General features: G+C 45.4%; 2 protein-coding genes across 9 annotated transcripts in view; both read left to right on the plus strand.

The window, feature by feature from the left end:
* Positions 1 to 3,411, plus strand: part of LOC150054225 (hexokinase HKDC1) — a 36,804-nt gene extending 33,393 nt beyond the window's left edge. For all 8 annotated transcript variants that reach the window (XM_090346960.1, XM_090346961.1, XM_090346965.1 and 5 more), the window contains 2 exons: positions 671 to 904; positions 2,588 to 3,411. In XM_090346960.1, the coding sequence (XP_090203086.1) occupies positions 671 to 904; positions 2,588 to 2,735 (382 nt within the window). In that variant the 3' untranslated portion in view covers positions 2,736 to 3,411. The remainder of the gene's footprint in view (positions 1 to 670; positions 905 to 2,587) is intronic.
* A 2,061-nt stretch (positions 3,412 to 5,472) lies between these two features.
* LOC150054226 (hexokinase-1) overlaps positions 5,473 to 26,281 on the plus strand; it is a 78,708-nt gene continuing 57,899 nt past the window's right edge. The window contains exons 1-4 of the mRNA XM_090346465.1: positions 5,473 to 5,599; positions 12,175 to 12,379; positions 17,242 to 17,335; positions 18,606 to 18,653. Coding sequence (XP_090202591.1) covers positions 17,309 to 17,335; positions 18,606 to 18,653 — 75 coding nt within the window. The 5' untranslated portion in view covers positions 5,473 to 5,599; positions 12,175 to 12,379; positions 17,242 to 17,308. The remainder of the gene's footprint in view (positions 5,600 to 12,174; positions 12,380 to 17,241; positions 17,336 to 18,605; positions 18,654 to 26,281) is intronic.

Consider the following 26,281-nt stretch of genomic DNA (forward strand, 5'->3'; position numbering starts at 1 on the left):
GGTTACTCTCCAGAGTTTCCCTGGTATCAAGGGAGGAACTAGACACTAAATAACAAACCAGAAAGAAAGCAGGAAGAACCTGCAGATTTTCTTTTTATTTACCCTAAACACACACATACACTTCAGAAAGTTAAAAATCAGATAAGCAAAAGAAAGAAAATAACTACTTATAAACCTACTAACATCTGAATAACTGTTCTCCCATTTTTTTTCTGAGGACAAAAAAGAAAAAGAAAACAAATACACTAAGTCTGAGATAAAATAGTATGTAGTTTATATCATCTATTTCCCCCTCTATGTCCTGATCATTTTCTATGGCATTAAATATTTTCACAATAACTTCTCTATGCAGCTGAGCTTGTATTCATCCTGCCTACTTGGAGGAAGAAATCACTGGATCGCAGTGATTGATGCTCTGGTTATACTACCTGCTTTATCCCTACCTGACCATATGTCTTTCATAGTTCTTGTTCTCTCACATTTTTGTTCTCTCTCCCTTTCCCTCCGTGTCTCTGTCTCTCTCATGTACCAGCACTAGGGTTTGAGTTCAGGGCCTCATACTGTTGCTCAGCTTTTTTGCTCAAGGCTGGCACTCTGCCTCTTGGGCCACAGTGAGCAGCTGTGGGACGCCAGGAAGCAGTCGTTGACATCCCACCCTGCTTGCCCACAGCGATCGGCTGGCTCTTCTCCAGGTCAGGAGGATCCTGCAGCAGCTGGGCCTGGATAGCACATGTGAAGACAGCATTGTGGTAAAGGAGGTGTGTGGGGCTGTGTCCCGGCGGGCAGCCCAGCTCTGTGGTGCAGGTCTAGCCGCCATTGTGGAGAAAAGGAGAGAAGACCAGGGCCTGGAACACTTGAAGATCACCGTGGGTGTGGATGGCACTCTATACAAGCTCCACCCTCAGTGAGTACCTGTAAACAGAGTGGAAAGTACCACGTGGGAATGTGGGTTCACCTCTACAGACCCCCAGACTCCTCAGGTCTTCACGGTCAGCAGTGCCAGTCTCTACCACCTAGATTCTAGAACACAGTGTTCGAGTTTTATGCTTGTCCTTGGGCTTGAACTCAAGGCTTTGAGCTCTTGCTCAGCATTTTTGCTTACAGCTGATGCTTGAAACATATCTCAACTTCTAGTTTTTTGCTGGTTAATTGGAGCTATGAGTCTTGAGGATTAATCTGCCCAGGGCAGGCTTTGAACTGTGAGCCTCCTAAATAGCTAGATTTATATGTATGAAGCCACTAGCTCACTGGTGCTTGGCAGGAAAGCTGGTTTGTTTTGTTTTGTTTTTGTTATTTTTGTTTGTTTTTGCCAGTCCTGGGGCTTGACTCAGGGCCTGGGCACTGTCCTTGGACTTTCTCAAGGCTAGAGCTCTACCACTTGAGCCTCAGCACCACTTCTGGCTTTTTGTTTTCTATATGTGGTACCGAGGAATCGAACCCGGGTCTTCATGCATGCTAGGCAAGCACTTTAACCACTAGGCCAAACTCCCGGCTGACTGTCCTTGGACACTTTTTGCTCAAGGCTAGCACTCTGCCACTTGAGCCACAGTGCCAGTCTGGCTTTTTTCTGTATAGGTGGTACCAGTGAATTGAACCTAGGTCTTGGTGCATGCTAGGTGAGCACTTTTCACTAGGCTATGCTCCTGGCCCAGGAAAGTTATTTTTTTAATTCAATGTTTCATGTTTTCTTTTGGTAAAAAGTAAATGTATTAACAAGCTCATAACCTTCCCGGTCATGCTGAACTCTTAATCCTTTTTTCTAGTACTGATGGCTGGTGGTCTGTTCTCTGGGTTTTCCCTGGAGATGCGGGGGGGGGGGGCACACATTTTGGCCTGATTCTTATTTACCTTTCCCTTGATTGAGAGGTAGGTTTGACCACATACATGACCGTTTCAATAGCACAGACACAACTTGATAAGATCCATCCCCTTTTATGATCAAAGCAACTGGAATAAGGAAAATTCCTTAACCTATCATCTGAACCCACTGCTAACAATGATGCTTAGTGGTAAAAGAGTAGATATTTTCCATTAGGCTTGGTAGTACATGCCTGTAATTCCAGCACTTGGGGATTGAGATAGAAGGATTCCAAGTGTGAAGACAGCCAGAACTACATAGTGAGTCCTTGTGGAGATTTTTGTTATTGTTGTTGTTCATGGAGCTTGGACTCCAGGCCTGAGCACTGTCCCTGAGCACTTCAGCTCAAGGCTACTGCCATACCCTTGAGCCACAGTGCCACTTGTGGTTTTCTAGTGGTTAATTGGAGATAAGAGTATCATGGACTTTAGTTCCCAGGCTGGCTTTGAACCTTGATCCCAGCCTCCTGAGTAGCTAGGATTACAGGTGTGAGCCACCGCGCCTGCCTGGCTTGCTTGCTTGCTTGCCTGCCCGGCTTCCTTTCTCTTTCTTTCCTTTCTTTCTTTCTTTCTTTCTTTCTTTCTTTCTTTCTTTCTTTCTTTCTTTCTTTCTTTCTTTCTTTCTTCTTTTCTTTGGTGGATGCTTTGCAACTAAGATCAGGACAGAGGAAATTAATTTGTAATCTGCTGATCTCTTGGGCAAGGGCTGATGACATTTCTCTTTTCACAGCTTCTCCCGGGTGCTGCAGGAGATGGTGAAAGAATTAGCCCCTAAGTGTGATGTGGCATTCATGTTGTCAGAAGATGGCAGTGGAAAGGGGGCAGCTCTGATCACCGCAGTGGCCAAACGATTACAGCAGGCTCACAAGGAGTCCTAGGGATCCCCCTCTGGCCCAATATGCCTTGGATGCTCACCAGCCCTTCCTCCAGAGGAGGAGTTGGTCAGGAACCAGCCAGCAGCCTGTGGCTGACTTCCTCTTCTCCATGGTCAAAAGAAAACCCAGATTCTTGGGTGCGCTTACTAGCATCTTGTTACTGGTTGTGCAGTGGCACCGAATGACATCTCTATGGCTACCTTGTGAAAATCAGTGTCTGGTCCAAAAGAGCCCTTGTTAGCAAACTTTTCAATTGAGCCCCGAGCAGTTATTTCAATGCAACTTTGGGTCCTGTGGACTGGAAGCATACATAGAATCTGCCCATGTACCTGGCTGGCTGGCTGAGTTCCTCCTTGAGATGCTTATGCTGTCTCTGGTGGTAGCCTGGGCCTTCTGCATATGATAAGATGAGAGGGAGGAAGACTCATGCTCCATACTAGAAGATTTCTTCTAAGCTCATCTTAACTTGCCATGTTGGTTTCAAATGTGAAGCAAGAACAAAGACTACAGAGTGGTCAGCTCTGTGATTCAGAATGGCCAATTGTCTGTCATGGAGCCTTGTGAATCTTCTCCCGCCTCCTGGGTGGGGTGAGCCTCAAGGCACCATGGCTCCGTGTATGTGTGTGCAGTGTGGTCTCTGCTGCGGGTCTTGTTGGTAGTACCAAGAACTCTTAGGTATATGAAATCCAGTAAATGAATAAAACATACGTGGTTTCCAAGAAATGAAGTGTTGATCTTTCTTCTGAGAGGCCCACTCATTATCTCTATGACTTGCTGGTAGAATCAAGGGCCCACCGCATCAGAAGGAGTTTGAGGACCCCTTTCATCTACACTTCTTACCAACAGCGAGAACTCCATAGCACTTAACACATTACCCAGTTATGATTTGAATGGCTACTTCCAGAGACATTTGCCACCAGATCTTACAACTATTGCTTATGAATACCTGGAAGTGACTGGAAGTTCTCCTAAGTTCTTAGCTTCACTGTCTCCCTAAATTGGATCTCACTCATACACAACATTTGTGTACCTTCTTCCCTTCAGAGCTACATGGATTTGGCGTGTCCTTGTCCTTTCTCTAGTGGACGTTCCCTCTCCCCTCTTTTCATCCTTATTTATTTATTTTTTGCCGGTCCTGGAGCTTGAACTCAGGTCCTGAGTACTGTCCTTGGGCTTTCTCAAGGCTAGAGCTCTACCACTTGAGCCATAGCAGCACCTCCAGCTTTTTCTATTTATGTGGTAATGAGGAATTGAACCTGGGTCTTCATGCATGCTAGGCATTACTTTGACTTTCTAACTTCTCGCATAGCTATGTGAGCCCAGGAGGTTGTACACTTTCTTAGGCATGTTTCTTTTGCTTGAGTGAACTCAACACTGTGTCATTCTTACTACTTTTTTGGAAAGAGGCGTGATGACAAAATAAAGCTTCCTGAGGACCTCTCCTCTAAAAAACTAGAGAACAACATCCTAGAAAATGACATAATATTGCACATGGTCTATATTGACTTTACATATATATGTGTATGCATATATATATTATATATATATATAATTTTGGGGTGCTGGTCCTGGGGCTTGAACTCAGGCCTGAGTGCTGTCCCTGAGCTTGTTTCAATGCTAATGCTCTACCACTGGAGCTACAGCTCCACTTCCTGCTTTTTGATGATTAATTAGTGATAAGAGTCTCATAGACTTTCCTGCTCAGGCTGGCTTCAAACCGCAATCCTTTCATCTTAGCTTCCTGAGTAGCTAGGATTATAGGTGTGGGCTACTGGTGGCCATTTGACTTTATTTATTTTTTTGTGTGGGTTATGGGGCTTGAACTCTGCCTGGACGCTATCCCTAAACTCTTCAGCGCAAGGCTACTGCCCTAATCCTAGGACTGGGCACTGTCCCTGAGCTCTTCAGCCCAAGGCTACCACCATACCCCTGAGCTAAGCCCCATTTCTCATTTTCAAGAGGTTAATTGGAGATAAGTGTCTCTGGTCCTTCTGTGCCTGGGCTGGCTTTGAACCTTGATCCTCAGATCTCAGCCTCCCCATTAGCCCGGCCCCAGCTGAGTTTACGTATTTAGTTGCATACAGTTTCAGCTACACTGAGGTTCTGGCTAGCTCTTCATGAAAAGATGGCTCCAGGACTGAATGACACTATGTGCTGAAACAGTGTGTTCAGACAGAATGGAGGAGGAAACAGAGTACCAGACAGTGAGAGACTGTGTGGTGGAGGGGAGAGCTGAGAGGTCCCAGGGAAGCATTTAAACATTTAACAAACGTGTGTGGTGATTTCGCTGTGGGTAAGTCCTAGATTTACTGACATTAACCTTTTTGTACTTTAAGTCTATACTTCTCTGATGAAGGGTGATGTGGGTTTATTAAATTTAGTCTTTTATATTTTGAATTTAGACTTTGCTCTAGAACTCTTTCACCTGATTAATGGAAACCTGGCTGTCCTTACTGTCTTTCTCCAGACATTTATTACTGGGCAGGACACCCACCTCCAGCGTCTGTCTTTGTATTCCTGGATCGGTACCATTTTCTGGAACAGATGTTTTGGCCTGGAGGTTCAGGATGTTGTGCCACCAAGCTCGCCTGGGCTCTCAGCACATTCGGTACATTAGCATTTGTCCAGCTTGCTTCTCCCCAAACTCTGACGTCTTGGTAGGAAAAGGAACCTTCCAGTACCTTGGCAACCTTGCTCATTCTAAGCAATTGATGGCATCATAGAATCCTTGAATCAGAACGGGGAGTCCAGAGAGCGCAGGTACCGTCCTGTGTTTACCCAGGCCAGACAGCCCCACAACACCTGGGGCCATGGCCTGCCCCCCTCTCCTCAAGGTTTACTAGGCCATACCAGCAACCATACAACAGGTAAGCTGGATTTTTCCTCTTAAAAACATTTTTTATAATATTTATAATGTTATATAAATGGAATGTTAGCTTTCTTTTCACTTGATACTTTGGGTATACTTATGACTCTTTTCACCAAGTCCCATATAAGATGCCCCCACACCCTCAAATTTACCCCTGTATGCCACATAAATATGATCATCTGTATGTTACACTCAGTAAATCTGAGGATTCTTGTGTCTAACTTGACAGTACCAAACATATCTAGCTAGACAGTACCAAACTCCAGTGCTGATGAAAACAATGTTTTCTAGTAAGAAGAATGAGAAAAACTGAATTTATATGATGAATTTATATCAAGACTATTTTTACAAAATGGTTTTTGAAATCTAATAGCTACAAAAAAAAACCCTGAAGAACACTTGAAGAAATGCTCAGGCAGGCACCATGTGAATTATCGCTTTCCTTTGAATCTCCACGCTTATGCCCAACCAACAGAGCTTGAGCCATTTGCAAGTAGATTGAAGTCCTGATGCAGATATTGTAAACCCCCCAAAATATAACACTACTTCTGCCCACAAGAACTCACAGTTATCTAGGAAGCCAAATACCTGTAATACAATATAACTGGTAAACAAGCATAAGATGGAAACATCCCTTCGATCAGGAACTGCCAATCACACACACACACCCCTTTAGCACTGACATAAAACCTATAGGAGGTACTTTGTCAATATATATATATATATATATATATATACATACACACATATATGTGTGTATGTGTACACATATATTTGTCTGCCCCATTTGACTTCAAATTGTGAGCCACAGATTTCATCCTTCTGAACAGCTATGATTACACGTGAGACATCTAGATCTGGTTCAAAAATAATGTTTTTTTTTCCCTTTTTTGCCAGTCCTGAGGCTTGAACTCAGGGCCTGTACAATGTCCTTGGACTTTCTCAAGGCTCGTGCTCTATCACTTAAGCCCCAGCACCACTTTTGGCTTTTGCTGTGTATGTGGTATTAAGGAATCAAACCCAGGGCTTCATGCATGCTAGGCACTCTACCACTAGGCCATGCTCCCAGCCCCCAAAACAATGCTTTAAAATGCATAAAATACATAAAATTATAAAGTCAACCAATGGCACTGAGTTATTAAGGAAAGGATACTTGACACTGGATGACAGGTACATATCACCATGCCCAATGTTTTATTGACTGAGATGAGGTCTCACAAACTTTGCCTGGGCTGGCCTTTGAACCACAATCCTCTTTTTTCTTTCTTTCTTTCTTTCTTTCTTTTCTTTCTTTCTTTCTTTCTTTTTTTTGCCAGTCCTGGGGCTTGAACTTAGGGCATAGGCACTGTTCTTTGACATGTTTTGCTCAAGGCTAGTGCTCTGCCACTTGAGTCATAGCACCACTTCTAGCTTTTCTATGAATCTATGTATGTGGTACCAAGGAATTCAACCAGGGCTTTATGCATGCTAGGGGAACACTCCACCACTAGGCTATGCTCCTGACTCTGAACTACAATCCTCTTAATTTCTGCTCCTCAAGTAGCTAAGGTTATAGGTTTGGGCCACCTATAGTCTCACTCTTTTTTTTTTTTTTAATAAGAGTGAAAGCCGCATTAATTCTTTTGGCCAGACAATAAGATTTACTATTAAATTTTTTTTTTAGCCACAAAATGTGGCTAAGCTAGATGTGATGGTACACACCTATAATCCCAGCATAGAGAGGCTGAGTTAAGAGCATCATAAATTCAAGGCTAGCCTGGGCTATATTGAAAGACTCTGAAAAAAATCATGGATATCCATTATGATTTATGTCATGTTTTGCTCTTTTTTTTTTTTTTGCCAGTCCTGGGGCTTAAACTCAGAGCCTGAGCACTGTCCTTGAGCTTTCTCAAGGCTAGAGTTCTACCACTTGAGCCACAATACCACTTCCAGCTTTTTCTGTGTATGTGGTAGCTCAGATATCTAACCCAGGGCTTTGTGCTTGCTAGGCAAGCCCTCTACCACTAGGCCAAACTCTGGGCCCCATGCTTTGCATTTCTATAGCTCCTTACTTATAGGCCTATTAAAAAAAAAAAAAAGGCTTTACAAGGTACTCCAGTGCTGATGAAAACGATGTTTCATAGTAAACTATGGGTGGGTGAGAGACAGGGCTTGGGCAAAAATAAATAGGATGGTGGGATTATGGCTGGGAGAGGGGTACATGGAAATGAGAATGTGACAGATTAAGCTAGCATCCCAACCTGATGCTGTGATACCTGTGCACTTGCATAAAGCAGGCTCCTATGCGGTCTGCCTAGCTTACTTTTCTTGAGTGCCAGTGTTTCACCTGTGTTTTGCTTGTGAGGCTTTTGAAGGCCGTCATAATTCAATTCTACCCACTCCCACTCCCCATCCCTTTTCCCTCCAGTACCTGGTACACAGCAGACCATGATTACCGGAAAACCGGAAAACCATTTCTCTTCCCAAAGACGGCTGGAGCTATGTGGTTAGTCTCTGGCTCGGATTCTAGTCTGACTCGGCTTCCGAGTCAGCTTGTGAGGTCAGGCTGTGGGTTGGGGGTGAGGACAAAGACGGACCGTCCAGGGGAGAAGCCTGGGTCTGAACTGTCTGCAGTGTTGTGTGGTTGTGTACAAAAGAGAATTGAATTGCAGATCAGCTGGGAGGTTAGGGTGACAGCCCTGGCGCCCTCAGCTCCAGGGCTGGCAGAATGTGGGAGCGCATAGCTGGCATTTTTTTGCTTGAGATTAGGAAGTCTTTTGCTTCCTCTGTGAAAAGGCTTGAATTAAATGAGCTGTTGTGGTTGGATGGTAAAAATGAGACAGAGGTTTGGCTTGGCCATCACGTGGTGGTGGGCAGATGATCATTGTCTCCAGAGTATGGCGAGAGGCCAGCGTGGGCCCACACGTTGTGTGGCATCATCAAGACAGTGGAGCAGCAGAGACTGCAGCCTCCGAGGAAGGAGCTTTGTGGTGACTCTCCAAGGCCCGTCCTATGCTAGAAGCGTCAGGGCCCATTTCATAGTAAGTTCTATGGAGATTTTGTCGTGGTGGATGCCACATCATGGCTGAAAGGCTGAGGTCCTCTGCAGGTGCCAATGTCCCTGTGGGCTTCCACTGGTCTGGGGGTGCTGCTTTGGGTGGGTACCAGGCTGGGGGGCAGACAGACCCCTACTCAAGGGCTTCCTGGACTTCAGCTGGGCTGTCTCGACATGGTGAATCATCTCACTTCTTCCTGTGTCTGAACAACAAGTGTGTATGCCATCAAAAAAGAGTTTTTATTTGCATATATTAATTGTCGGAAAATAATGATTTTTGTGACATTTTCATATGGGCCTTTTATCATAGTCACCCCACCATCATTCTATCTTACCCCCATCCCTTTCCTCTTCTCAGATAGTGTCCCTTCTACTTTCATGACCCACACCCCTCCTGATTCCACAAATGAGAAAAAGCATTTAGCTCTGGCGCGTCTGAGTCTGGCCTTATTCACTTCACACGATGATCGACAGTTCCACCCATTTGCCTTTAGATGGCATGGTTTCATCTTGAACTGTGGTGAGTAGTGCTCGGCTGTATGCACGTACCACACTTCGTCCAGCCATCGATGGGCACCTAGGCTGATTCCATCACTTGGCTGATGCGAATGGTGCTGCAGTAAACCCGGGTGAGCAGGTGTCTTTGGTGTAAGCTGACTCCTCCAGGCATGGACTCAAAAACAGTAGTGTGTTATAAGGCTGTGTTATAATTTTAATTACTTCTGGAACCTCCATACTGCTTTCCAGTGTGGCTTCACAAAGTTACATTCCCAGTAACGGTGGAGAAGGTCCCCCCACTGCCTCATACACCTCACATTTTCTTGACGATGACCATTCTGACTGGGGTGAGCTTTTGGCTAGCATTTCCTTGATGGCTGCTGGGGGTCGAGCACTTTCTCAGGTATGTATTGCTTATTTGTACAACTTTATTTGGAAAGTATCTGTTTACTTCATTGGCTCCTTCCTTCCTTCCTTCCTTCCTTCCTTCCTTCCTTCCTTCCTTCCTTCCTTCCTTCCTTTCTCTCTCTCTCTCTCTCCCTCTCTCTCTCTCTCTCTCTCTCTTTCTCTCTCTCTCTCTCTCTCTCTCTCTCTCTCTCTCTCTCTCTCTTTCTTTCTTTCTTGCTTTGTCCTAGGGCTTGACTCAGGGCCTGGGCAATGTCCTTGGACACTTCTTGCTCAAGGCTAGTGCTCTGCCACTCGAGCTACAGCGCCAATTTTGGCTTTTTCTGTGTATGTGGTACTGAGGAATGGAAACCCAGTCTTTGTGCATGCTAGGGGGGCGCTCTACCCCTAGGCTATGCTCCTGGTCCCAATTATTTCTTCCTTCTGTATTCTGGATATTAATCTCTTGTCAGATCAATAGCTGGCAAAGATTTTCCCCCATTCTGAAGGTTATCTCTTTGATGATTTTTTTTAAAAAATTTGATTCTACTTGTCAACTTTTTTCTTTTTCCTTTCTTTGCTTTTTATTTCTTCACATTCTCCCACGCCCCTCCCCCACCCTTTTTCTTAAAAATAAATAAATAAATAAAAATATGTAGTCTTGGCTGACCTCATACTCCCAGTCTTCTTGTCTCAGCCTCTTGCATGCTGATATTTTAGGCATGCACCATCACACTCAGCTTAATTGTGTGTGTGTGTGTCTTGGGCTTGAACTCAGGGCCTGAGCTTCTATATGCACAAGGCTAGTGCTCTACCACCTAAGCCACAGTTTCAGGTCTGGCTTTTTTGGTAGTTTATTGGAGGTAAGAATCTCATGAATTTTCCTAACCTGGCTGGCTTCAAACTTTGATCTTCTGATTTAGCATCCTGAATAGCTACAATTTCAGATGTGAGCCACTGGTGCCTAACTCATTTGTCAGTTTTCGCTTTTATTTCTTGAGATATTGGAGTCCTCCTCAGAATGTTGTTACTTATGCTTCAGTTTTTAAGTATTTCTTGAATGTTTATTTCCCCCTAGTATTTTCAAAAATGTGTGTCTTAACTTAAGATCCATTTTGAGTTGGTTTTTATACAGGGTGAGAGATGAGGGCATAGTTTTCAGTCATCTGCATATAGATATCTAGTATTCCCAGTGCAATTTGTTAAAGAGGTTGTCTTGGGTCAAGTATGGTGGCACACTTCTCCAGTACATGGGAAGTAGAGACTGGGAGGATTGTAGGTTAAGTTCAACTTGGGCAAAATGTTATCAAGATCCTATCTCCAAAAAAAGTGGCTGGGTCTTCGAGTTTGGCCTAGTAGTAGAGTGCTTGCCTAGCATGCATGAAGATCCAGGTTCAATTCCTTAGTACCACATGTACAAAAAAAGCCAGGAGTGGTGCTATGGCTCAAATGGCAGAGCACTAGCCTTGAGAAAGCCCAAGGACAGTGCTCAGGTCCTGATTTCAAGCCCTACAACTGGCAAAAAAAAAAAAAAAGAGGTAATCTTAATTATGTGGAAGGCATAGTTAAGAGGATCTTAGTTCAGGCTTCTCTAGACAAAGAGCACTAAAAATAACTATAGCAAAAAAAAATTAAAGGCTGGAGGCATGGCTTTAAGTGATAGAATACCTGCTTAGCAAGTATAAAGTTCTGGGTTTAAACCCTGGGATGTACAAAGAGGACCGTAACACAGTTCCAAAATCCCTCCCTCCAGGAATTCTTCCATGATTAGATTTCATGGCTCATCTCAGCTACTAAACTCACAGTTTTCCACTTAAATTTGGGTGATATCCAACTTAGCACCTTCCCCTGCAGTCTGTGAGTGCCATGAGAGGACCCTGTTCAAGAAGAGCAAGGAGAAGTGGGGTGGCTGGGTGGGAAACGGAGTTGAGTCACCTCCAGGAAAGGAACAGAAGGTTTTGTCCCCACAGAACAAAGGAAGAGAGGGAAGGAAGAAAAGGAAGAGGCCTGGGACATTCAGTAGAGCTCTGTCTTGCCAGGTGGAGCCCAGCTCCATCCAGTACCAACCACAGCTTTACCTTTTCCAGTCGTATCCATCTAACTGAGTATTTCTTCACAGACTTTAAAACCTGGGCTGGTTTCATTAGCTCTGATCTCTTACAAGCTCCATGCTTGGCTACTATACCCCTGAAATAAAGCTTTAATGCCTCAGAGCTCCAGAGACTGAGCTCAGAGCCCAACTCTGCAATCATGGTGCTTCTGTGAATATGGGAATGAACTTCTCTGAGCTTCAGCTGCACTGTCTGTGAAGTTCTCTCTACTTCTCCATGCTGTGGGCAGCTTCCAGGAGTCCCCAGTCCGGTGCCTGGCACTCATCACCTTCACACATCATCACTGTTTTCCTCACCGCTCTCACAGACTGGGCCCCCACCCTCCACAACAGTTCTGTGGGGCCCTTTGGGACTGAGAGCTTCAACATCACCAACCACCGTGTGAAGGTCAAGGGCATCCCAGTGTCCCGGCCTCTGCCCACAAGGCCTGTGGTGGCAGCCAAGGCCTGGGCCCTTCTTTCCACAGGCCATCACACACCCCAACTGTTTGGTGACTCTTGGTTTTATGATAAATAAATGCATCCTTTGTCTCTTTCTGTTCTCAAGACTCAAAAGAACCAGCTGACAAACTGTTACCCAAAGCATTGTTCCTGAAGGAAGGAGGAAAGAAAGAGCCCAGCACCAAACCCACGCCTCACACGCTGTGCCAAGAATCCACAGCTGACTGCAAGGGAAGCGTATGTTGTCCATCCGGAAACATGAGAGTGAATCTGAGTGAAGAGCCAGCCGGGGCGACTCAAGCCATCCCAAGGCAAGTGTGCAGGTGGCCGGGCAGGGGCGGCCCCGCTGTGGCCTCATACCCCTCCTTCTGCGTCAGGTAGCTTCCAGCCCTGTGTAAAATAACATACATAATAGAGTATGTCTCAGACTCTGGAAGGTAGATCCTGACATTTTAAGTTGATGGATTTCACAGATGAGGCCCAGAGAGGGCACTTTCTCCAGACTACACAATAGTTTGTAGAGGACCCAAATGTTTGTTTGAAGATGACTTTAAAGATGGATGCTGTGCCAATAGCACAGTCTGATAAATTGTAAAATAACTCTCCCCTGAGTACCCATTCCTCCTCCTTCTGCTCCTCCTCCTCCTCCTCCTCCTCTTCCTCCTCCTCCTCTTTCTCCTCCTCCTCCTCCTCTACCTTCTCTTTTACCTTCTCCTCCTCCTCCTCTTTCTCCTTCTTTCTTCCTCTCCTTTTCTCTCTTCATCTATCAGTTAAGGTCTCCTTTTCTAGCCCAGGCTGGCTTCAAACTCTCACTCCCTCTGCCTCTAGTTTCCCTTCTCTATTAACCTTAGTTTCTGAATAGCTGCTGTGTGTTGTGCAGTGATCAGAATTTGGGGGATAGCTGGCGCCAGTGGCTCATGCCTACAATCCTAACTACCCAGAAGGTTGAGATCTGAGGATCTTGGTTTGAAGCCAGTCTGGGCAAGAAAGCCTAGTGGGCTTTCTTATCTCTAATTAACTGTCAAAAAATCCAGAAGTGAAGCTGTGGCTCAAGTGATAGAGTGCTAAACTTGAGAAAAAAAAAAAGAAGAAGCTCAAGGACAGCACACAGGCCCTTAATTCAAGCTCTCAGGATATTGGCACGAGAGAGAGAGAGAGAGAGAGAGAGAGAGAGAGAGAGAGAGAGAGAGAGAGAGAGAGAGAGAGAGAGAGAGAGAGAGAGAGAGAGACAGGGAGAGAGGGAGGGAGGGAGGGAGGGAGGGAGAGGGAGAGGGAGAGGGAGGGAGGGAGAGGGAGGGGGGGAGGAGAATTTGAATGTTGGCTAGGCATGGTGGTACCAGCTTATAAATCTAATTACTTAGGACTTAGGGGAGGGGATAGGAGGATCACATTTCATTGCTGACCATGGGAAAAGAACAAGGCAAAGCAAAAGGGGCCATTACTCAAGTGGTAAAACACTTGCCTAGTAAATGTGAGGCCCTGAATTCAATCCCTAGTAGCTCCTCCCACACACAAAAAAAGAAGTGACTGGGTGAAAGCCCGATTTCAAATCTTGGCTTTGCTACTTACCTCTGTTAGACCTTGAGAAGTCACTTGACTTCTCTGGGCCCCGGTTTCCTCATCTGTGAAACAGGGTTAATGGTTCTTACTGGAGGTTCTTGTGAACACCTGTTTGAGTTATCTAGAGTGTATTGACAGATCGTATGAACTCCATAGTGCAGTTTGTAGTGATCTCCCAATGGGCTGCCTGTGAGGAAGGTGGGAGATGGCCTTTGTTGGCATGTCCTTTCTGAACCATAGGCAAAAACACCACCATGCAGGCCAGAACTAGAAAGAAATACAGAACAGGATGTGAATGCATGATGGCTTTCTCTTGTTTCTAAGTACTGAGCTAGCTGGAACCCTAAATTCAGGCGAATTGATCCAGAAAATAAGGCATTTGCAAAGTGTATCAAAATGTCTCTGCCAGAATTTTTTTGGAAGGGCCAGGGCTTAGGTTATACCAATATTTTAGATTTTGTGAGAGGGAGACAGGAAGAGAAAGTTCTAGAATGATCCACAAGGGTATTAGAGATGGGACAATATGAACTGGGGTGCATGCACAGTGGGACCACGAGGCATATCTTATGTGTATGATGGGCCCCCTCCCCTCAATCCTGCATCATCTGCTGATATGGGTCAGTCTGTCAAGTTCTTTCCCTTCCCCCTGCAACTCCTGGGTAACAACAGGTAGAGAATGGAAGGAGGAGAAAGGGGCCGTACACCAGATCCTCCTGAGCCCTGCAGACCCCTGCATGTGGCCTTTCCCACCAGCACAGTGAGGAAGGATGATGCTCATTCACTGTAAGGTGCCCTGTGATCCAGAGCATCTTGTTTTTATTTTTTTTCTGGTGTCCTATCCTGGGGCTTGAACTCAGACCCTGAGCTTTTGGGCTCAAGACTAGCTCTCTACCACTTGAGCCACAGCTTCATTTTTTTTGATCGTTTGACTTTTTTGGGTCTTTTACTGGAGATAAGTCTCACAGACTTTCCTGTCCAGGCTGGCTTCAAACCTTGATCCTTAGAGCTCAGCCTTCTGAGTGACTGGGATTACAGGCAGGTGGCTCCTGCCTGGCCAGAGTAACTTTTGGTGTAGACTCAGAAAACCATTACATGTTAGAAAGAAGGCAGATGGATGTGGAATCTGTGGAACTGTAAGCCTTTCCAGCATGATTAGTAGAGCACTGTTTTATAAAAACAAAGTTGATGGGGATGGGAGTTTGGCCAAGTGGTAGAGTGCTTGCCTGGCATGCATGAAGACCTGGGGTTTTGTTTTGTTTTCTTTGCCGGTCTAGGGGCTTGAACTCAGGGCCTGAGCACTGTCCTTGGACTTTACCCAAGGCTATCACTCTACCACTTGAGCCACAGTACCACTTCTGGATTTTTTTGTGTATGAGGTACTAAGGAATTGAACCCAGAGCTTCATGCATACTAGGCAAGTACTCTACCACTAGGCCACACTTCCAACTCAGAAATATATATGTTAAAAAGTGAATCATTTGATAAGAAGTATACATTAAAAATTTAAAATTCTATGCCTTTAAGTAATGAACTAGAATGATGTGTGCATTGCAGAAAATAAGCTAAGAAATTAAGATTTATTGATTTACTTGGTGGCCCTGGGAATCAAATCATTCACACTAGCAAGTTCTACCCTACTGAGCTACATTATAGCTGATTATAGGCATGAACCACCTGTGTGCCCGCCATTAAGCATTGTATTTTAAATGTATTGTTTATAAGAAAACATCTCCCCATCCTGTGCAGCTGTTATATCCTTACTGTTTATAGTCTATAGTCAAGGGGACCGAAGTTCAAATTGTTTAAGAAGCTTTTGATCCATGGTCAGCCTGGCAGCCTGGCCTCAGTGCCTGCCCTGGACCTCAGGGCTGTATAAGCGCGAATTATGTATGGCATGTACTTGCTGTAGATACCCAGAGTCTGTGCAGCCTCAGTCTGAGAGTCTACTGATACGTGGTAACAAGACAGGGAGCACGAGACAGTGGCTGCTATGTGCAAGCATGCTGAGAAACAGATAAAATGCCATCAGTGCCCAAGTCTGGCTTTCCTTTCCCACACAAACTCATGAAGAAAGGATTACATGTGAACTCAGAGATACAACCTGGGCACTGGTGGCTCATGCCTGTAATCCTAATTACTCAGAAGGCTGAGATCTGAGGATTGCAATTCAAAGCCAGTCCAGGAAGGAAAGTCATAAGACTCTGGAGCTATGGATAACCCTGAGCACAAACACTCAGGCCCTGTGTTCAAGCCCCAGGACTGGCACACACACACACACACACACACACACACACACACACACACACATTACAGATACAAACAAATAACAGTAACAATAACAAAAACAATCCACTAAGTGCCTTTGAGCCAGGCTCCAGTGGAACTGAGCTATACCTGAGCCTTTGCCAATCAGCAGCCAGGAGCACAGCACATGCCAGCATTTAAAAGGCTGGACTCTTGGCTTCCTGTTAGAGGAGAAGGGGCCTTAACTGGAAGGACTCTTCGATTTGCTGCAGTGTGATAATTGTTAGGCAAACCACATACATCTCTGAGCTCTCCAGGACATGACAGAGATTGTTTAACCAAATTGCCATAGTTAACCCAGGATATCTGACATTTAGCTAGCAGGCAGTTTTTCCCTATCCTTGTTTTATTGCTGTGTAATTGACAAATATACATTGTTTTCCTTCCCTCCCCTTCCTTCCTTCCTTCCTTCCTTCCTTCCTTCCTTCCTTCCTTCCTTCCTCCCTTCCTTCTGTCCTTTCCTTCCTTCCTTTGGTTCTTTCCTTCCTTCCTTCCTTCCTTCATGCATGTACATGTGTGTGTACTGGAGCTTGAACTCAAGGTCTACATGCTGTCCTTTAGGTTTTTTGTGGTGGTTGTTTAGGTTTTTGTTTTGTTTTTTTTTAATTCAAGGCTAGCACTATCTACCACTTGGGCCACAACTCCACTTTTTTTTTCCAGTCCTGGGGCTTAAACTAAGGGCCTGGGCACTGTCCTTGGGCTTCCTTAAGCTAGTACTCTACCACTTGAACCACTACACCACTTCAGGCTTTTTCTGTTTGTGTGCTACCAAGGAATGGAACCCAGGGTTTCCTGCTTGCAAGGCAAGCACTCTGCCACTAGGCCACACTCCTGCCCCCCGCCCCGCCCCCCCCCCCCCAGCATTTTTGGTGTTAATTGGAGATAAGAGTCTCACAGACTTCCCTGTTTAGGCTGGCTTTGTACCTTGAGCCTCAAATCTCAACCTTCTTAGTTGTTAGGATTACAGATATAAGTCACTAGGGGTACGTTAAAAAAAAGTTTTATTTCAAGCTTTTCCCTACTGTGTTTTCTGCGAGATTTCTTCCCCAGAGCTCAGCAGCTGGACTCCTACACGGAGGAGCTGGACAACGACAAAGACTTTCTACCCTCTTCTAAGTTAAGATTCCTGGGACTTTCTTCTATAATAATCTCCTCTTAGGAGATGTATCTAGGTTTATGGATCCTTCTAGAAACAGGGCCTGCCCTGTCCTCAATCTTCAGTACTGGGATTTTTAGCTTTGAAGTTGGCAAAGACAGGGATGAGACTGTGGAGATTCAGCTAATTCTTTTGAACTTGATCTTTCTTTAGGCATTGGAGACTCTGGTGCTGAGAGTAGGTACTAAGAGAAGACCCAGCATAGAAGCACCTCCTTGCCATGGGGCAGATATGCCAGAAGGAAGGGGTAAGCTCTCTATCACTTTTCCTCTCTTCTAGAGAGACGGGCTTACATGCCACAGCCTTTACCCAGGGTCCTGTGTTGGCTTCAAGCCCAGACCCCATGTGGCTGACCCCTAACTCTCCACCATGCTAGTTCCCATGGTGCTAACAGCTGGCTCATTGCAATCCTCCTCCTGGCAGAGGTGTCCTTGGAGTAAACACTCCAGCTGTTTCCTTTCACAGGATCAAGTGGGAAATCGAACACCATGGGGTAAAAGCAAAGACAAGACCTGGGATGCCCACTGACATGTGCCTGAGGACCAGAATCCTGTCAAGCTGCAGCCTGCTTTGGGGAGACTTTTGCCTGGTCATCCCTGGGGCCTGGATGGTCCTGCTTCGTCTCAGGAACTTGTGACTATGAGCTCAGGGATGCTCCCCCACCCATCCTGCATTTTTTACATCTTGCAGGAGTGGTTGAAATGCAGCCCTTGGTTTGCTCTGAGAAGGGCTTTGCAAAGTGCATCCCGGACATGTCTTTACTCATACAGGCTTTGAGGGCCTACAATTCCTGCCTGGGCTAACACTGGAAGAGAGCTGTGCCTCATTCACGTGTGCTGAAGCTAAGGCACTGGCTCGGATGACAGTAGGGCATGCAGCCATTAAGACGTAAACTTCGCCTTCCCTTTGGTCATTGCAATGCCAACACCTCCTTTTTGCTTTCTTCATCTCCCAAACAGAGCAGGAAATTGTTTTGCTCGCTCTGGAAAAGGAGGAACATTTCCAAGCCACCAAGTTTGTTTGAGAGATTGTTGCCACCTCACAGCCCCCACTGTCCCCTTTCCTGTGCACTTTGGCTGGCTTTGCCAGCCCCAGGCAGGGTGCCACCAAGAGCTGAAAGCAGGCTGGGCCAGCTTTGGAGAGGGCACAAAGCAGCTAGTATGACAGGCCACATGTGGCAGCCAGAAGGCATAGGCACTGATCTGGAGCACGAAATCCACCTGTGGGGCTAGGATTGCTCTCATCTCCAAATCTCCAGTGTCTAGCACAGTGCTGGCGCATTTGCAAGTGCCTGATATGGGTGCATGGGAATAAATTCATAAACTGCACATTTTAAAGTGCTGTTGCCTTTACCAGAGACACCTTGGGAGTGTTTGAATCTGCCTAAACATTGTAAAGCTCTTGCAATTGCATTTGCCTTTGGAGTGTGACTGATTTGTGACAGGCATCAGGGCATTGTGAATAAAGGCTGCTGAGGTGTCTTTGTAACGCTTTCTCTCATCCTGTCCTTCTTTAAGGCTGTAGCAGTTGAAGCAAGAATACAACCCCCACTTACTGAAAGTAAGGTAAGACACCAACACGTTTGTTTTGCCACTGGGCATTCTGACAATGGCTTTGGTTGAATTCCCTTGGGGGGGAGTTCTTGCACCTCTGGCCCGCTCTGTCCCACGCTCAGATCTCCACAGCACAGGTGCTTTCTGAGGTGGCCTTGTTCTAAAAGCCAGTACTCATCCTTTTCTCTCTGTTTTTTTTGTTTTTTGTTGTTTTTTTTTTTTTTTTGGTGCTGGTGCTACAGTCTAAACTCAAAGCCTGGACACTGTCCCTGAGCTTCTTTTGCTCAATGTTAGTGCTCTACCACTTGAGCCCAGCTTCACTCCTGGCTCTTTTCTTAGTAGTTTATTGGCAATAAGCATCTCATGGACTTTCCTGCCCAGGCTGGCTTTGAACCATGATCTTCAGATTTCAGCATCCTGTGTAGCTAGGATTATAGGCATGAGCTACCAGCAGTTGGTTCACTCTTTTCTTGAAAGCAAAATGTTAAGTGTCAGAGCTGTGTTGCCTAGCAACTATGAGGTAGCCTTGGAGAGGGAGGAGGTGCCTCCCCCTGTCTTTTGACTTGTATAGGGATAGGTAGGCCAGAACATGACACCTGTCCACTCTGCACTCAACAGGGACAAATGTTCAATCTTTCCTTTTTATTTTTTGGTGCTGGAACTTTTCCTGGAGCTTCAACTCAAGGCCTGGGCACTGTTCCTTAGCTTTTGTATTTAAAGCTGTTGCTCTATCACATGAACCACAGCTCTACTTCTGGTTTTTGCTAACTAAATTGGAGATCAAAGTCTCATGGATATTTTTAGCCTGAGCTGACTTTGAACTATGATCCTTAGCCTCCTGAGTAGCAAGGATTATGGGCATGAGCCAGTCCTGGGGCTTGAACTCAGGGGCTGGGCACTGTCCTTAAGCTTTCTCAAGGTTACTTGGGCCACAGAACCACTTCCAGCTTTTTCCGTGTATGTGGTACTGAGGAATCAAACCTAGGGCTTCATGCATGCTAGGCAGGCACTCTACCACTAGGCCACACTCCTGGCCCCAACTGTGCTGATTGTGTTTTAGTGTCAGTCTTGAGGCTTGAACTCAGGACCTGGGTGTTGTCCATGACCTTTTTTTCTCAAGGTTGGTGCTCGACTACTTGAGCCATACTTCCACTTCTGGTTTTTTGGAGGTTAACTGAGGATAAAAGTTTCAAGGACTTTCCTTTCTGAGTTATCTTCAAACCATGATCCAGAAATCTCAGCCTCCTGAGTAGCTAATCCTGCATTCAGAGGTATTGGGTTTTTTATTGTTATTTTTAAGTAGTTTTACAAAGGGATTATAATTTCATAAGTCAGAGTTATGAATACAATGATTCTTTTGCATTAAAAAAATACAAATCAGCCAAGTACCGGTGGCTCATGCCTATAACAACAGAAATTTGAGCCAGGATCTTGGTTCAGGGAGTAGCAGCACATCTGCCTAGTGAGTCCTAGATCCAAAGCCCAATTATCAACAAAAACGAAGACAAAAAAACAGTCACCTAGAAATGTATTCTCAACAGCTCTACAAGTATCACCAGAAGAATTTCTTCTTTCTTTATCTCTGACAACTCCAGATGTTCTTTGGCTGGTGGCTGCTGCTTGCCAGTCTCTACCTCTGTCTTTATGTGGTCTCTTCTGCTTTGTATCAGGACCTAATCTACTACTACTACTACTATTATTATTATTATTATTATATTTTTGGCCAGCCCTGGGGCTTGAACTATGGGCCTGGGCACTGTCTCTGAGCTTGAGCTCAAGTGCTACAGCTCCACTTCTGGCTTTTTGTGGTTAATTGGTGATAAGAGTATTTCAAACTTTCTTTTCCAGGCTGACTTTGACACTGGCCACTCAGCTGCTATTACTATCCTTCTTTTTATGATTACTTTTTGTGTATGTGTACATGTGTATGTGCATGTACACGTGCGTGCACACATGGGATTGGATCCAGGGCCTCAAGTGTGCTGGACCCATACTTACCCAGGAGCTATAGCCCTAGGCTTTGAGATCCTCAATTATCTCTGCAAAAACCCATTTTCCAAATAAGGTCACGGGTTTGCCAGTCCAAGGCTTGGGCACTGTCCTTGGGCTTTGGGGCTTTCTCAAGGCTAGAGCTCTACCACTTGAGTCACAGCACCATTTCTGGCTTTTTTCTATGTATGTGGTACTGAAGAATCGAACCCAGGTCTTCGTGCGTGCTAGGCAAGCATTCTACCACTAGGCTAAACTCCTGGCCCGACTCATCTTTTTGAAGGCCCAGTTTAACTCACTATGGGGAAGGAATGATGAGAAAGATTGGAATCAAAGGAGTTTGTAGATGTTAATCAGATGTAGGTGTTGCTCAGGTTTCCAGCTTGGGTGACAGAAGAGAGTGATGCGGGGGATACTTTCTAACATTGGCCTGACTCCCTTCCTCCTTTTATTTTATTTTCCGCTCAGCTGTCACTTCCTCAGAGAGCCCCTCCTGTCCTTCCTGGCTCACAGGACACATCAGACCCTGTATTTATTTATTTATTTATTTAGCCAGTTCTGGGGACTGAACTCAGGGCCTGGGCCTCAAGGCTAGTGCTCTACCACTTGAGCCACAGCACCACTTCCAGCTTTTCTATGTATGTGGTACCAAGGAATCGAACCCAGGTCTTCATGCATGCTAGGAGAGCACTCCATCACTAGGCCAAACTCCCAGGCTATACCCTGTATATATTTAACCTGGGTATCAGCTAGGATTAGATTTGGCTGGTAGTAATAGGAGGCCCAAAGCCACAACTGGAGGAAAAAACAAAACAAAAAAAATGCACTAGAATTTTATTTTTCTCTTATTTTGGAAAAGTTGGTAGTGCTGATACAGGGCACCCTTGTGATAGGCACATACCTGTTTATTTTGTTGCTTTATTTTGTGTGGCTGCCATCTTTCAGGTTAGCTCATAATCTAAGGAGCCACAAGGAAGGAAGGAAGGAAGGAAGGGGAGGGGAGAGGAGGGGAGGGAGGGGAAAAGGGGGAGTAGGAAGGAAGGAAAGCAGAAAGGAAAAAGAGAAAGGAAGAAAGGAAAGTAGCACATAAGTCTTAAGGCAGACTTCTAGAAGCTTCCAGGAGACACTATTAGGTTCAAGCACAACTTGGTGATATGATCATATTAGGGGCAAGGAAAGCTGGAAATGTGGTCCATTATCCTTTGGGAGCCTGAGTTCGGCTAAAAATTGAAGCATTCTTTAGTGAAGTCAAGGGAGAGATGGATAGCATGGGATGAAGCTGTGCAGGCTACACCCGGCTCTATTTTTCCTGCTAGAGCTCGGCCTGATGTATATTTAATTAGCAATTTGTTTTCTGTCTGTCTCTCCACCCACCCCCCACCCCCCACCCCGCAGCATTTGGGCAGGCGGCAGGCACTTGGTCTTATTCATTGCTGCATTTCTAGCGACCTGTCAGGATAGGGCAGATTAGATGCTCTGGAAATATTTGCTGAGAGAATAAATGACTAGGTGGAGGAAGAAGACAGAGAAAGCTTGAGAAGGAGAACATGGCTCCCAGGGGACCTGAGGAGCTGCTGCTCCGAGGCAAGGGAAGCTTGGGATGGAGGCTGAAAGGCTGACAAGCTAGATGGGCATTCGGACACAGGCCAGCAGAGGACAGTGATGGAGCAGGGACACTCAGAAAGCCACTGAAATCAACTGAAGCCAGATGCCCACTCCCACCCCCAAGCAAGGCCTTCCAGACAGAGCCCACCACCCACCGTCCCTCCCTGATCACATACCTCTGCCCTGTAAAAGAGGCTTGCAGAAGACAGGCATGATAGCTCACATCCGTGATCCTAACTATGCAGGAGGCTGGGATCTGAGGATGAGGGTTCAAAGCTGAGACTTTTTTGTTATTGGTCTTGGGGCTTGAACTCAGGGTAGGGCGTGGGCCACATCCTTGAGCTTTTTCTGCTCAAGGCTAGTGCTCTACAACTTTGAGCCACAGCTTCACTTATGGTTTTCTGTTGATGAATTAGAGATTAAAGTCTCATATACTTTCCTTCCCAGGCTAGCTTTGAATCTCAATCCTCAGATCTTTGCCTCCTGAGTAGCTAGGATTACAGATGTGTGTCACTGGCACCTGCTTAAAGCTGAGATTCTTATTTCTAATTAATGGCCAAAAAGTTGAAAGTAGAGCTGTGGATTAAGTGATAGAGCACCAAACTGGAGTGCAAAAGCTAAGGGACAGTGCCCAGTTCCAGCCCTAAGACCTGCATATGTACAGACACACACATGCACACAGACACAGACACACACAGAGCCAGACACACAAAACACAGATGACATACACACACACCGACATACCCACATCCACACCCACCCACACACACATGGCTTGCAGAGTCAGGATCCACTGACCAGACTTTACAACTCAAATTCTGTGGCACTCCATTCCTTAAGGGACAGACTCCTCAAAGCAGGTCCTCAGAATATTGATGACATGTTTTATTGGGCTTTAGTAAAATGAGAGTGAAGAAGACAATGCATAATTCACCTGACTGGAATGGCAGCGTGGTCTCGAGTTAGACCACTTTGGCTGTATTACCAGACTTCCAACTGAGGAGCCTGTGGCCTTGGGCTCAACTCCCCTGTGACTCAGTTTTCTGATCTATAAAATGAGGCTATTACAGATATCTACCTCATTGGTCAGTTTTGAAGCTCAAATAAAGTAAGCCAAGAGTTTCGTTATTTTGTTTTTGTCATTGGTAGAGTCGAACCAAGGGCCTCACAAGAACTAAGCATAGACCTTACTGCTAAGCTATACCTTTAGCTCCAAAATGACTTCGTATATAATAAGCTTTGTCTAAGTATCAGCCATTGATATCACAAGGTCAAACTTACTTAAATAGTAATTGTTGTTAAGCCAAGCACAGTAACCCATACTTGGAAGCCAAGCTACTCAGAAGCCTGAGACTGGGAGGACTGCAGTTGGAGGTCAATCCAGGAAGAAAGTTCACAGGACCCCAGCTTAGGGAATAAAAGTTGAACACAATGGTACATTCCTGTCATCTTGGCTACTTGGGAATCATAAATAAGATCACACCTAAGCCAGCCTAGGCAAAAAGTAAGACCTTATTTGAAAATAACAAGAGGCTGGGGTACATGGCTTAAGTGTTAAGAGAACCTGTTGTGCAAGCACAGGCCAGTACCACATCTCCCTGCCCCCCAACATACACACAAAGAAACTGCTATTATTTTTTTACATGTCTGGGTTTAAACATTTTTTTTTCCTCTAGGAAATTATGGTGATAGGAAATAGGAATTATTACTTTAAAAATAATTTCTTAGTAAAATAAAAAAGGAGTTGCTAACTAATTATCATTTGCTGGCTGCTAAACTTCTACCATTTAGGAACCCTGCCTAGGTATGGAAGAGGAGGCCTCAGCTCTGCTCAGCCTAACTTTGGCTAATTCTAAGGTCTAGGTATAGGGGTGGGGAAGGGCAGGGAGAGACCCATTCCCAGGAAACTCAGGGTACAGTTTGTTGATCTGCAATTGCTCTGGCCCAACAAGATACGGGGTTTCATTTGGGAGGGAGGGGGAGGGAAGGATCAGCTTGAGATAAAGAACAGGTCAAAGCCTTAAAAGCTCTAGGCAGACTGGTTAACCCTTTCTCCTCCAGACCCTCTCTGAGCTGTGTGAATAGGTCAGGATGGAGAAAGGGGCAGTTGCTTGGGGCAAACTAGAAAAGCATCCTGGGTGTCAGATCCAGGTGGAAGGCTGAAACCTGCACCCTACTCTTATCTCTTGTGTCATTCTAACCCTGGTCCTAACACCTGAGGCCTTGGGCCTGTTATATTGTGAGCATTAGGAGCTAAAAACTGGCCTCACAGAGGCTGGAGGAGTATGAATGGTGAGTTAGAGCTAGTGAATTGGTAGGTTGGGTATGGGCTAGCTGGAGGCTCCTATGCTGCCTGTCTGAGGGTCAGGGGCTGAACTCAGCTGTTACCCCTATTGCCACATAGTCACCTATATGGTGGTGTGAATGGCCTCCACATGCCACAGATGGAGGTTTTAAGGTAATATACCCCAGCTTTTAAATTGTGGCCCATATTTATATCATATGGACCAAATAAAATAGGTTATGGTGTCTTTTTTTTGGGGGGGGGCTTTGATAGGATGTTGGTTGAAGTGTAGAACTCTGGTCAATGAAACAGGGAAGGACACAGGTGAGAATGTGATTTTTACAAGTCCAGCCACACCAGGGAGTTGTGTAGCTGGTGCAGCTTCATCAGCCTTTTCTTTTACTTTGTCCTGGGGCCTTGACTTCGGGCCTGCTGCTTGCTCAGCTTGCTTGCTTGACTGGAACTGCCATGTCTCCAGAGTTTGTTTCTTTTTCCTTTTCTTTCTTTTTTTTTTCCCCCATAGTTCCTTGGAGATAGAGTTTCACAGGACTTTTCTGCCTAGGCTGGCTTTGAACTGTGATCCTCTGTATCTCAGTCTTCTGAGTAGCTAGGAATAGAAGGGTGAGCTGCTGGCACTTGGTTCTCGTTAGCTTTCCCACAGTGGAAGCGGAACCATCAGCAATGCTGATGTAAAAGTTGAGATGAACTTTATCCCCACCTCGCTCAGAATCTTCAGAGTCTTTTCCAGGCTGGAGGTGCTGTCTTCAGCTCTGCCCACAAGAGGTTATGACAAGCACTAGAGATCAATTCATTTAAAAATAGTTTTCCAAATGTCCCCAGGGAAAGCCAGGGTGGATGTCAGTGGCTCTCATTCCTGACAGCACTGGAATCTCACCCCAGGGAGAAAAGGCTCTGTGTAGACAGTAGCCTAAATAATTCAGAGGCAAGTACACCTCTGGCTTTGCCATCATGCTGGGAAATGACATTTGGAAAAGTCCTCCACATGACTCATGGACAGCCAGGATAGAAACCATGGATCAGAATGCACAGAAAAACTGGGTCAGGGTCCCTTTAGGATGGGCTGTAAATGGCAGTCTTTAACTAGACAGGATTCCCAGATGTACAGTAATATAGGCAACTGGCCTTAATGCTCTTCTCTCTTTCTGCGACCTTAAACAAGCTCTCTAACCCTTCTACCTCATTGATTGATTAAGCATAAATAATGATATTTGCCTTTCTAACATCTCCATGCTGTTATCAGGAGAAATGAGGCAATAAATGTGAAACTGCTCTGTAAATTGTCAACGCTATGCAAACACGATTGCTGCTCCCAGGGCCGGGGTTGGTTTCCACCTGTGAGAAGTGGGGGAGACAATATTTTTTAAAAAATCTATTACTTTATTGTTATTTTAGAGGTAATATACAGTGGGGTCACACTTATATATATCAGGTAATATGTCCATTTACTTTCATATTGTCATCTATTCCCTCGTTCTGTCTGGGGGGAGACTTTTTTTTTTTTGCCAGTCTTGGGGCTTCAACTCAGGACACTGTCCTTTGCCTTTCTCAAGGCTAGCACTCTACCACTTGAGCCACAACACCACTCCTGGCTTTTTTCTATATATGTGCTACTAAGGAATCAAACCCAGGGTTTTGTGCATGCTAGGTGAGCACTCTACCACTACGCTACTCTCTTGGCCGTGGGGGAGACATTCTTAAGAGTGCAACTTGAATTGTGTTTTGTGGGCTGGTAATAGGACAC

The sequence above is a fragment of the Megascapheus bottae genome, chromosome 15 (genome assembly GCF_031878675.1).
Source record: "Megascapheus bottae isolate mThoBot1 chromosome 15, mThoBot2.hap1, whole genome shotgun sequence".
Lineage (NCBI taxonomy): Eukaryota > Metazoa > Chordata > Mammalia > Rodentia > Geomyidae > Megascapheus > Megascapheus bottae.